This window comes from Perca flavescens, chromosome 16 (assembly GCF_004354835.1).
Source record: "Perca flavescens isolate YP-PL-M2 chromosome 16, PFLA_1.0, whole genome shotgun sequence".
In the NCBI taxonomy this organism is placed as follows: Eukaryota; Metazoa; Chordata; class Actinopteri; order Perciformes; family Percidae; genus Perca; species Perca flavescens.
In genome coordinates this window covers 9,105,328-9,118,412 of record NC_041346.1, presented here as the reverse complement: position 1 = coordinate 9,118,412, position 13,085 = coordinate 9,105,328, and the positions used below count along the sequence as shown (strand labels likewise).

General features: G+C 44.3%; 1 protein-coding gene across 3 annotated transcripts in view; it reads left to right on the top strand.

Annotated features, from left to right (window-relative positions):
- grin1a (glutamate receptor, ionotropic, N-methyl D-aspartate 1a) overlaps window positions 1–12,743 on the top strand; it is a 38,622-nt gene extending 25,879 nt beyond the window's left edge. For 2 of the 3 annotated variants that reach the window (XM_028602110.1, XM_028602112.1), the window contains 6 exons: window positions 650–807; window positions 1,366–1,527; window positions 1,845–1,954; window positions 2,329–2,474; window positions 7,933–8,043; window positions 11,383–12,743. In XM_028602110.1, coding sequence (XP_028457911.1) covers window positions 650–807; window positions 1,366–1,527; window positions 1,845–1,954; window positions 2,329–2,474; window positions 7,933–8,043; window positions 11,383–11,451 — 756 coding nt within the window. In that variant the 3' untranslated portion in view covers window positions 11,452–12,743. The remainder of the gene's footprint in view (window positions 1–649; window positions 808–1,365; window positions 1,528–1,844; window positions 1,955–2,328; window positions 2,475–7,932; window positions 8,044–11,382) is intronic. The other variant, XM_028602111.1, reaches the window with a different exon arrangement.
- Window positions 12,744–13,085: the final 342 nt, after the last annotated feature.

Below are 13,085 nucleotides of genomic sequence, written 5' to 3'. Positions count from 1 at the left end.
TGTTTTATTTCCGTCCAAGTCATACATCTGTAAAGTGATTAGAATACACTGCTGTAAACACATCTGACAGGTGACAGACAACACAGCATTAGCCACATGTCTCAGCTTACTACAGAAACAATCCAGACACCAAAAGACTCAAAAATGGATTTTATATGAATTCTTTTCTACAAATATGTCTGTGCGTTTTTTTTATTTCTATTTGAAAAGTGCAAATAAAAAAGCCAAAAAACTACAAAATACAACACTTCTCAAATACACAAACAAACCCACATCAATCACCTTTCCAATGATATCAGGCACACCCCTGAGTGTCAAAGTATATGGGAGCTGTACCACTTTTAATTTGGGTATGACGTTTAGACCAAAAAGCATGAATTTCAAGTGTTTCTTCAGCCACTTCTTTCTACAACAGTCGAGAACCCTTTTGCAATTATGTAAGCAAATAATGTCATCTGAAAACTGCTGCCCTGGTTAAAAAAAACAATACAACTGATCTCAGCAGGTATTGTGTCTGGAATGGAGTGGAATGGAAATTTCTAAGTGACCCCAAACTTTTGACCGGTAGTGTATATATATATAAAAAGTTCTACATAACTTAGTAGTCATTGTTGGACTGTGTGTGTCTTGTCTCTGTCTCTTTATACAGCTGAGAAACCCATCAGACAAGTTCATCTACGCCACGGTGAAGCAGAGCTCCGTGGATATCTACTTCCGGCGGCAGGTGGAGCTTAGCACCATGTACCGCCACATGGAGAAGCACAACTATGAGAGTGCCGCCGAGGCTATCCAGGCCGTGCGTGACAAGTGAGTCTCGGCCAGGCCGGGCCGACCAGAGTACGTGTCGGCCGGCTGATCGACCTATCAGACACACACAGACCAGGGCCAGTCCAGTCAGCTCAGGGGTGGAGGGGTGGGGGGTGGGAAGACATGGACCTCTGGACCAGGCGGAAGCGGCAGGGCTTACTGCTGCGTTCCCTCTGGTCCAGGCCCATCGCCCAGCCGAGACAGACGCCAGGGACAGGAGCGAGTGTGGACGTGTCAACAGCACTGGCACCAGTGTGAGGTTAAGCTAACATTGAGTGGAGGAGCACCCTTTTTCAGGTTGTACCCAGACGAACATCTTTGAGATGGGGGGAATCCAATGGGGGGACGCGCCCTCACCCATCTGGCATTGGCTTTCATTTGGGGCCATAAGCAGCGGTAGGGATTGCTGGTAAACGCTGAATGACACACACGATCTGGTGTGCGAGAGAGAGAGAGAGGGGTGGGAGCCGTAAATGTGTATGTAAATCATTGTACTGTTGCACCGTAACCCCCTCCTTCCCCTCCTCCCTCCTCCTCCTCCCTCCCCCTCCCCCACAGCAAGCTGCATGCTTTCATCTGGGACTCTGCGGTGCTGGAGTTTGAAGCCTCGCAGAAGTGCGACCTTGTGACCACGGGAGAGCTGTTTTTCCGTTCGGGCTTTGGCATAGGCATGCGCAAGGACAGCCCCTGGAAACAGAATGTGTCCCTGGCCATTCTCAGGTCTGTCCCAGCCGAAGCTGCATTACTCGTATGACTTCTTTTTAGTTTCTTATCAATATGATTTCATGGTCACTTACTGACCGTTTTTAAAGCCATCCAAATACATCGCCTTATGTCACATCTTATCTCTCTGTATCTCCCCTCTCCTGTCTGTCTAGTTAGTGTCTGTCTGTCTGTCTGTACACCTGTCCTGCTGTCTCTGTCTGTCTAATTTATGTTGCTATCTGGGAGTACAGTAAGCGGCTCGAAACGTCCGCCCTTTGCGACCGTGTATTAACTTTGTCACCTCTCTCCCCACCAACCCCAACCCCCTGCAGTTCTCATGAGAACGGCTTCATGGAAGACCTAGATAAAACCTGGGTGAGATACCAGGAGTGTGACTCAAGGAGCAATGCCCCAGCCACACTCACCTTTGAAAACATGGCAGGTATGGTCCTTAAGGCGTATAGAAAGCGTTAAAAGTGATTGGACAAAAACTGCAGTGGTAAGGTACTGTAGCCCTTTTTTGTCCAATACCTTTACAAAATCGTTGTTTTAGTGTCGCCGTGGGTGCTCTGTGGAAGTGTGGCGTACAGTATCTTGTGCTGTGACTTTGTGCGGTTGTGGTCTTCCATTTATATTGTGTGAGGTTGCAGCTGCCTTCGTCAGCTTCGTCGGAGCTGGTTGAAAAAGAAGGGGCGACCACTGAGCATGACGGGCAGACGATGCATTCATGCGCAGTGGGCGCGGCCAGGTTGTAGACCAGCAACTCACAGATCTCTCCCTCTGCTCTGTTTCTGTCTGTCTGTCCCTTCGCAACAGGAGTCTTCATGTTGGTGGCAGGAGGAATAGCGGCAGGGATCTTCCTAATCTTCATTGAAATCGCATATAAGCGCCATAAAGACGCCCGCAGGAAGCAGATGCAGCTGGCCTTTGCGGCCGTCAATGTTTGGAGGAAGAACCTGCAGGTAGGATTAATCCCCTCTGCTCGCTCACACCCAGGGTGGAAAAGGCTGAGACTGGGGTGCAAAAGAGCCCACAGAGCCCCCTCATCATGGGGGTTGATTTCTGTCTCTCAGCCTCTTTGAGAGCTTCTAAGTTTGCACATCAGTGGTGGTCAGACTGCCAGATCACCGTATGAGAAACCGTGATCTCTGATGCCTTCATGCTCTGTACGGCATCCTCAGTGGCCACCGTGTAGATCCTAACAGTTCCCAGAGGCCAACGGCGCCCGTGTCTCTTGTGTGTGCCTGCAGGACAGTAAGGAGGCCTCTGGAAGTCAAGCGGTGGCCGGGACCCCCTCATTAGTATGTAACTCTAACTAGCAGAACCATTTCCACCCCCATGCTACCTTTCGCTGTTAGAATAACCATAAGATAACTAGCCTTGTGAATCTCTAACATGAAGGACACCCAAATGAAAATGTCCCTCCCATGTCCATGGCATGACATAGTATTTTCTAAGCTGCTGCTGTGGCGCTTATACACTTCATAAGTTTAGATGTTGTGGACATGGAAAGCCAACGAAAAAAAGCACATGTCCTGCCAGAAACAACACAAAAACAATAAATACAGTGATTACAGTCCGGTTGATGCACTTTGATCGCGTCATCATTGATTTCCTTCACTCTGGAGGCCATACTAACAGCAGCCAGAAGCTAAGAATGCAAATAGAGCATACCGATTAAAATCAATGCCCTGGCACAATCACACCGCAGTATTGTCCGCATAACTGTAAATGCTACAGTCTACAGTTTGTCTCCTTATCCACTGCAGTGTCCATAATGCAGACACCAAATATGAGTCAAGCTAATCTTGCATGCCCGAGGCTTCATGCAACACAGTGCAAGCAGAAGCAGGTGTCAATTTAAAGGGTCAGCTCACCCACATAAAAAAAAAATAATAAAAAAAAATGTTCTACTTGCCCAAGTGGTATCTAGCCATGCAGATAGTTTTGGTTTAATAACCAATAAAATGGAGGTGAATACATTTTTTTTATCGATGATGATCTAAAGACGTCGGCATTGCAAGATTCTATAAGGAGTAAATGAGAATTTATTTTCTGTTTTGCAATTTGAGTGAACCAACCCTTTAAGCTACAATCAAGCATTAAGGTCCTCCGCTCAGCCGATGAAGAACATGATTTGCCCCCCGCCCCGTTTTCGAATGCAATCAAACGTGGCTGTGAAGCGTTGGAGCACTGGAGCATCCCTCCTCCTCCTCCTCCTCCTCCTCCTCCTCCACCCACACAGCGTCCCTTCCTGTACTCCTGATGGTTTCACTCCCCTGATTGGATAGCTTGGAGGTCCCACATTTATTGGCCAGTCCCACTATGAGTCTGTGGTGCGGCCTGTCTCTGTAAACCTTGAACCACAGCTCAGTGTTTTTGGCCCTGCTGAATAGAGACAGCAGGGCTGGAAGAAGGTACAGTATAAAATCAGCAAATCAATGTCCTTCTGAGAGTGTCTGCACTCGACCTGACTAGTGTATGTAATTGTCGTAAGTGTCCTCATATGATGTGCGTTCCCGAGGCGCAAAAGGCAAGCGAATGCATGCTGGCGGGAGGCCGGGGGGGGGCATCACTGAGAAAGGAGAGGGACACACTAAACTGCCCGTAGACCAGCGCGTTTCAGATCCATGTCAGCGATGATCACGTTGATTTCTCTGCACCGCTGGACAAAGACGGCTCATGCACGCTCATCTTGCTCGTCGACCGTCACTGTGGGCCCTAGAGCTAAAATGACAGACGCACAACAATCTTCACTGGCCTAAATATAACCGCCGTAATTCAAGGAGCACAGAGAGAGCCCACCAAGTCTAGTCGAGCTAATACAATCTGTTTTGTTCTGTTCTGATTGAATGTTCTTCCGGATATTATTCATACTGTTTGGGTGCACTGATTAGATTACTCACTGATCTTATTTTCTCAAATTAAATATGACAACATTGGTTATGTAGGACACAAGCTCATCACGATGGAAAATCTAAGATCACAGTTTATGTGGCCTCCTCCTTCCTTAGTGCAGCAAGCACTGAAACCAACCAATGAGTCCCATTGTTGGCATCATTTTGACTGCTTGTGCGTGTGTTTGTATGTAATTATGTGCTTATACTGCCTCAGGTTGGTGTTTTATGCAAAGCACTGTGCAGTACTGTGCACCCACATACCTTTCAACACAGAGACGTAACCTTAGAGAAGGTGCACTTCTGACTAACCTCAATCTGCTCATGTGCAACATCCCTCATCCTCTACATGCTGTTAATGCTCAAAAGCCCTCAAAATATAAGTTGATTAACTACCATGCCACCAACCGTTGTTCCCACAATGCTTTACAAAGAAATAAAGGTGCATGCATTGTAGTAATTGCATGCCTAAGATAGTCCTTAAGGGGCTGTAGCCGCAGAGATGTAGTGGGGGTAGATCTACTTAATCTCATTTAGCGCATTGGTTAGCCTTTTTTAGGTAAATTTTAATCTTTATGATCTAAATTTATAATTTACATTATACAAAGTACATATAAGATATAAGATTTTATTCCTTTTGCGACAGATACCTGATCACACAGAAAATTGTAAAATGACCACCTCTTAACACCGCATTACGTGGCGGTGCCACGTTAATGGTGCATTCATTTGCACCTTGTAGGCTCATGGTGCATTCAAGTGCACCTCAATACAATTATGCTGTTGTTGTAGAGTACACTCCTGCCATCTAGTGGTTCTTCTTTTTGTTTTTTAACCGCAATTGACTGATGAAATCATTTATTTTTATTACATTTTAAATACAATATTTAAATGTGGTTATACTGTGTGGCCTTAGCAATAAACAAGTCGTTCTTAAACGTTTTGTGCTTTTTTTTTTTCTTTTTTGAGCATAAGTTCAGACACCGTTTGGGCAGCAGCACTGTTTTAAAGGTATCGTTTTAGCATTGAATAAAAAAAAACTCCAAACGGTACCCAACCCTAACTAAAAGCACCCTGTACATTTTTGTAAACCTGTAATGAGCTAATATTGGCCAATAACATCGGGCAGACTGGTACGAACTTTATAGGCTTCATGTATTTTATATTTTAATGTTTACCAAGTCTACCAACTACCGTATAATATGTCGCTATATGTTCAACATTATGTTACTGATTTCCCTTAGTGTGATCCCTGGTGCTGAATGTTTGGTTGACCACTACATCACTGAGAGGCTGCACGTCTGGCTTTCAGCTCTCCTCTTTAAAACAGATGTTACTCAGAAGTGCACTGAAACTGGTGTCCGTTTGGGATGAAGACCAAGTGTCAGAAACCCTGTTGCGGGATGATGACGATGATGATGATTGTGATGGTGATGAGGGTGTGTACTGATGATGCACTGCAGCGGCTCGCTCCTGTTTCCAACAAGAAACAGGCGGCTGTTGTACACTGTGCGAGTCCCATGCCACGCTTCATCCGATGGTCCAGCATGCCGTGCATGGCCGAGACTGTGCACGTGCAGCGCCTCATCAGGGCTCCGCGCGGCCAGACTGCACTCCTGCTGCAGCCTCACACGTGTTTTAAATGGGGGAAAGTAAAGACGCCGCTTAGGCATTGATTTTTCCTGAACCAAGACGCTTACACTTAGAGGCATTTTTTTTTTTTTTTACATAGGCTGACTTCCTCCATTTACTAACATGAGATGTCATCTTCCAACAGGAAAAGCATTTTACTTATTATCACCTAAAAGCGAGTGATGTCGGGCACCAATCACTCCTCTTCCAGCTCTCATCTATCCTCCACGCCAGCTAACGCCTGCTCGCCACCTGATATCATGCCATTAGGGGGTTAAGAGGAAACATGCTGGTTGGCAGGGTGATGGGTGAAACAAATGTGCCCAAAAAGTGTCTAGTCATGTAACCTGATGAAAAAGGATGTACTGCGGGGACCAGTGCTGGCCAGGATTGATTTGTCATGCTATTTGTTTTGTGTTGACTTATTCTATGTTTTCCCCCTTTTGATCCTTCTCTCCATCCATAAAACGTTCTGGCATGTTGAAATTCACACCACACTGCCCCGCCCGGCTAAAGGGCCTCCCTCCCTGCAACCACTCACTCTTCATCCACTTATACTTTACTAACATCCATCTTAGAGCGCTTTTATTTTTTTTAGTAAATAGCATCCTTTAGCCTTCATCTGCTCAGATCATTATGAAATCAAGCACATAGAATAGCAAAAAGTTTCTTTTTTGCACCTAGAGTAAGAATATGTTTTGCAGCTACAGTAGGTGACCATTCCTTTACAATCCTTTTTTATGCACTTTTTCCTCATTCTCCATTCCATTCCCTTATGTGTGGGGTGAATTTCCATTATACCACTTTAAGGTATAATGACTTTAAATGGGCTTAAATGATTGACTTTTGTCGCTGTCGTTTTCCCTCTTTGATATGCATTTTAGTGGCCTAAGATACTTTAAGCTTCTCGACTTTTTATACCTGCCTGGCTTTGGATGTGGATGTTTGCTTTGCTAGTCTTTTTTTAAATATCCGCCCTCTTTTGGTTCCCTTGGCTTTTGCTTAAGGATCTTCTTTAAAGTAATAACGATCAAGTGGATGGAAATTTATTTTATTTTCCTTTTCTCCCCCTATGCAGCCCTCTTCCTCTCTAGAGACTCAGGATGTAAGAATACCTTAATATGAGTTTTTTCTTTTGCACACAAACACCCAGTTATTGTGCTCAGAGTAGCTGTGGGGTACTCTGATGGTATGAGGGGTGGGAGGGCACCAAATTGGCTCGCCATCTTGTAAGGATATGGTTAAAACTGCTTCTTTCTTTTACGTTTCTATTTCTGTTTTGACAGGACATGCATTTCTAAATGTTTTCCGGAGCTCTGACCTCGTTCAGAACCGAGTAACAGAGTAGATATTTTGTAAAGTCACATTTGTTAAGTTGATCCATTTTCGATTTTTAAATTGCTTGTGTGTTGAAACTGGGAAGTTGCAACTGTGTTTTCAGGCAATAGCGAGCAAACAGGCAGAATATCTAGAAGTGTAACGTAGGGTATCACACCCACTGACATCTTTACTAGTCATCACTCATTCCAATGCATTCCTAGGGGCCGAGTGAATGTGTCAGCACATTTCTAGGTGACTACTGTGCCATCTTGTGCAGTCCCAGTGTGACAATGTCGCATAAAAATGTAGACCAATGCCCTCATATCAGACTGAAAAACTACTTCCACTCTCACATCTAACAGGCTTTATCCCTTTCTTTCTCCCTCTTTGCGCATTTTAAATTTCTAAATGCTGTAGTCATTCTCACAAGGACCCTCACTCTATTTAAACAATATAAAATAAGGTAATTCACTGGGGTGGTGGTGGGAAGAGAGAAATGGGTGAGACTGAAACCATGGTTATCACCCCAGCCAGAGGACATGAATAATGTTTCTACATATATTCATTTTAGGATAGGAAAAGTGGTAGAGCAGAGCCCGACCCCCAAAAGAAAGCCTCTTTTAGGTCCATCAGTACCACCCTGGCCTCCAGCATCAAGAGACGTAGGTCCTCCAAAGACACGGTAAGGAGATGCAGAAGCAACGTCTTCCCTCTCTTTCCTCTCCTCCTCCTCCTCCTCACTTTCTGTCTCTACTTTCACTCCTCTCCTTTTGCCTCCTCTGTCCTCTCTGCCGACATCTCCATATCCGGCGTCCGAGAGACTGCCATGTTCCACTCACCCATTTCCACACGGCTCCGCGGCCTCTGCCACGTGTCTGTCCGTTCACCATCAATCAGCCATTCACCATTTAGCCATCTGTAGATCCCTCTACAGGCTGGAGGGCATCAGTGCAGGAACTCAGATCAGGCCAGGCCAGGAGCTGGGCTCTGAATTTGGCGAGGGGAGGGGGGGGGGGGACGTCCCAAGTGTCCAGGATGTTAAGGGTTTTTGATGGGATTAGTGCCATGTTACCAAGCAGTCTGCCAGTGGTGTTTTTGTCTCGGGCTGCTCTTCCTCCCCGCCTTTGGTTTGGACGTGGATTCTGGCGATTGTGTCCCGTTTTGGTGGCGTTGTGGTGTCTGTACTGTACTTAAGCGTACAAGATATATTTGTGTTATGTGTGTCCTGTCATTTTGACTGCTTGATCCTTTTTGTATATCCATCCTTTCTTTGCACCAATGCCACGCGTGCACTCCTCCGTTTGGGTTTCAGCCGCTGTTGGTTTGCTTTTGGTTTGAAAAGCATGCGCTGGTGTTTTGTCATTTTTTTCCCTCCCCCCCTTCCAAAATCCATTTCCAAGGTAGTCGTGATGGTTCCGGTCCTCCTGGGAAGAAAACTAACGTGTTATCTGATTTATCAACATGTCTATTTCAGGAGTACACTCATGGATTTCTATTAATCAACTTACTTTTTGCTTTGTCATATTTTCTTTGTCATAATTCTTGTTTATTTTCCAGTGTCCTTGTGGTCTGAACTGTGCATGCCTCTTTCAGGGTATATTTTCAGGTGGCGACAACAGACTTCTTTTATGTTTTAATTATTGTTTTTACCAACTACAAACTCTGCGAAGCCTTAGACTCTCACTGTGTTACAAATACAGGCTATTTTTTTATTTTTTTAAATCACCATCTCCTTGCAGCACAATGAGAGTGTCAGGTTTTCTCAATTCCTTCACAGTTCAGATGCAAAGTCCTGCTCGTTGCGGTTGGGAGATTGTACTCTGACAAACCAGTGACCCGCAGTCATTTGTGCCCAGCTGCTCCGCCGCACATAGCTGGTCTCCTACTAAATCTGGCATGAGACTCTACAAAGAAAGGAAAAAAAAAAAAAAAAACCGCAATAATCTCTGGAGATAGCACAGACAACCTTCACGGAAGGCCTTCTGTACCAACGTTGTGTTTCGAATGTGTTTTCCCAGGGGAGATGTAGCCTACGGCAGCTAAGCTAACGGCTCACCAAGTAAAAAAAAACAAAAAACTTTATTGTGTGTTTTTATTTGATCTGCTGTCTTTCTCTTGTGTTAACTGTCTCTTTTTTATTAGTATTATTATTAGTATTATTATTATTATTATTATGATGATTACTTATATATCATTGAAACACAACCAACCACCTTTTACTCTCCCCTGGAGGTTTCTCAATAGAATCGGTCTCGTTTTGAAGAGGAGAGTGGCCTAGCCACTGTTAATATGTCTGTGTGAGGGTTCGGATGCTGGTTTGAGAGCCCTAGCTGGGCGGGGGGTGGGGATGGGGGGAATAATAATAAAAAAAAAAAAAAAGATGCTCCAATCGAATGATTTCCCATCCCAAGTCTTTGACCATTATTTTGATTTTATATAAATGTTCTTCTTTTATATTAATGGATATCAATGGACTTGAGTGTCAGTGTCCCTCACCCACATGCCACACTGCTCCTCTCTCCCTCTGCAAGCATGCCGACGACTCTAACTGTCATAGCTGTAGTAACAGTAGCAGAAATAATCTTTGTGCTTACACGTTAAGAAGAATCACCATACCTGTACTGAATAAGTAGCTCTATAACCGTTAACTGTGGTTGTGATGTCAGTGAGGTGTCTCTCTTTTTGCTGGTCCACTTGACCCCAGTAGGGTGCGTTGTTAGCAGGCCCTCAAGGTACAAGACATGAGGGAACCCAAATAGGGGCTGTAAACCATATGATGATGCAACCTGCGGGTCAAGGAGATGAGGGACATCCACTCTGAATCCTGTTTATCTGGATAATTTGACATTAACCCGTTCAGTCTGGATGTTGCCCCATCTGTCAGCATGTTCGTTGCATCATAACAGCTTCTGAAGCTCATAAGCTTGAATGTATTGGGTCTATCAGCTTAAAATGATAAATCCTAAGATCTTGCTTAATTGAAAAAAGAAAAAAAGTACTACATTCACTGACGCAAGACTCTTCAGTGTTTTGGTTCTGCAATGCACAATAGTCATTTGTAATGTACGAACAAAAGATGTTGCACATTGGATTTTCTGAAACAGGTTTTTCCAACCTAGTGCCATGAGTCAGGATTATGAAGGACATAACGTAGTTTTTTGCTCCGCCCAATCTCCGTGTTCCAAAACACAAAGCTGTTCCACAAAAGAACAGCAGGCTCCTGTACCAAGCTCTTATTATGACGCCATCAACTACATTTACAACGAGTTATTGTTCCATCAGGTTTCTAGATTGTTTGCTCAGTAGCAGGAAAAAAAAAGCAAGCCTCAGCATTGCAAAAATATGGCTTACTGCTGTCAGACCACACTCATTCAAAAATACTCAAAGGCAAAATCGCCGTTGCCATAGAAACTAAGCACCTGCATGGAATCGGGACCTTGTTTCCCCTCGCAGCACTGTAGACGCCTATAATTCAACGCACTCTGCTTTAAAAGAAGCACAGTGAAGCGGGGACTGGACGTAAGAGTCCAACACAACAGCACTTTGAAATCAGCCTAAAATTCCTCCTCTCCTCCAAGAGCTGCTAAAATTAGAGGATCCGCCTGTCTGCATGCATACAAATGACCGTGGGGAGATAAATGAGCTGTCCGTTTCACCCACGGCAGGGAATTATCACCCACGTCGTAAGGCAAAAAAGATACCTGATTCAAATGTGCTGTTGTCAAGACTCGGGGCTTTACGTCTGCTCCCAACTAGCCCACCTCAGGCACAACCAAACTGCTTTACAAAAATCCAAATCCAAACTAAGGCCATTCCACCAAAGCTACAAAACTATAAGGTTTGCCCGAGAGGGGTTATAGAGAACCCTTGTGCTTCTAAATTTCTTTAGAAATGAAGCACGGGCGTTCTTAAAATAAAAGAATGAATGTTAAGATAAGTATAATTAAGTTGCAAATGCTCCTTAAGTCAAGAAATGACTGTCTCCTTCCCTCCTCCCCCCAATTTCTCTTCATCTCTGCAGCAGTACCCACCCACTGACATCACGGGCCAGCTCAATTTGTCTGACCCGTCTGTCAGTACTGTGGTGTAAAGAGGGAGACACCGTTCACTCCCCGAGGAGAGAGGAAACGAGACGAGGAAAAGAGGAGAGGCGAGGAGGAGGAAGTGGAGGGGAGAGGGAGAGGGAGGGAGAACCCGTCCCCTCGTTCCCTCCACCGCCGAAGCCGAAGCGTTCATTTCACCGCCCTCAGACGGAGCTTTTGAGGAAACTGTGTCTGAAAACACTGGACTTGCACCTTTTATTTATTTTATTTTTAAAGCCAGGATTACCTGGCGTTAGGTGTTTGTAGGGTCCCTGAGCATGCACAGAAGAACCCATCTGACTCACATATACAATTTTTTCCTTCTGTATATTATTAGCAAACTTATTTAACCTTGTTTCTGTCCTTTACTCACAGAAATTTACTTAATGTTCGATGTTAACTACTTTCAACTGACCAGCTGTATACGTCTAGCGAGCCAGCTTTAGTTTAGTTAAGTTAATGGATAAACCAGTTTTAGTACTGTACTCAACATACCACGTCCAATTAGGGCTTAGATACCATAGTAATATTACGTTTTTCATGTACTGCAATACGAGACGTACTGTACAGTCAGCTTCAATGGATATCAAGTATTTTTTTAATGGGGACCTGTTCTTTTATCTACACTTTAAAAGGTTTTTAGAAGATGTTTCTTTGATTGAGACGCACTAATATTGGCACTAATGACGAGGATAGGACTAATCTTGTCTACCAGTGAAGACGATGGAAGCATGTGTGTGCTTGTATATGAATAGGGGCTATATGCATCTAAATGACATTGATAACTGTTATTTTGAAGGCTACTGTATATACCAGATTCTGTAGTTAAATTGTATCTTTTCCCCTTTAATTTTCTACTAATCTGCCAAATGCATGTTTTGTTTTTCTAGCAGTTTCTTAAAGAAAATCTGTTGAGCTTGACTACTATGTATAGCAAGAGTTAAGCAGGTGAATGTGTGAAATCACAGATTGATCTGCAATCTGATGAAACGGTTAAGTAAGGCTGGTGTTTGAGACGCTCATCTGGGAGCCATGTTGCTTTTGGGGACGCCCTCTCTCCTCCTTCCTCCTGCCGCAGGAGTGCTTTCTCATTCTCCAAGGGGTTGCATCAAAGGGCCAGGTTTTTCACCAAACCGTCACTCAGGCTTTCGTGCAAAACTTCCTCCCCGCGTTAACGCTGGAGAGCTTTTACATGAACGAACCCGAGTGAATTTGAAGCGCGGCTTGGTTAGGTGCAACGACAGGCCGTTTCCCATTATCTGGAGCTGAGAAACCACTGCTGTTTGTTGAAAAAAAAAAAGACTACCACCTCGTGTCTGGTCTCTGGCACTGCATAGCACTTTATGCTGAGGCGTCTCCAAAACCATCAAATAAAGCTAGTGATTTACCGAGAAACTAGAACAGAATCACTATAACATCAGTCTGACGTACTAACTTCTCCACTTTCACATGTTTTAATTTCACACATCTCTTTTTCATTTTATTTTCTTACAAAAAAACAGTATGTACAAAGTCTTTGTGAGATAAAGGACACTTTGACACAACCACACAGAGTGCAAAAAACAGAATTTGGTTTCTTAACTGGAACCGAGAGTTTGTTTCTGATCATGTTCTCATTCTGGCCTATGCATGCTTTCGTGTT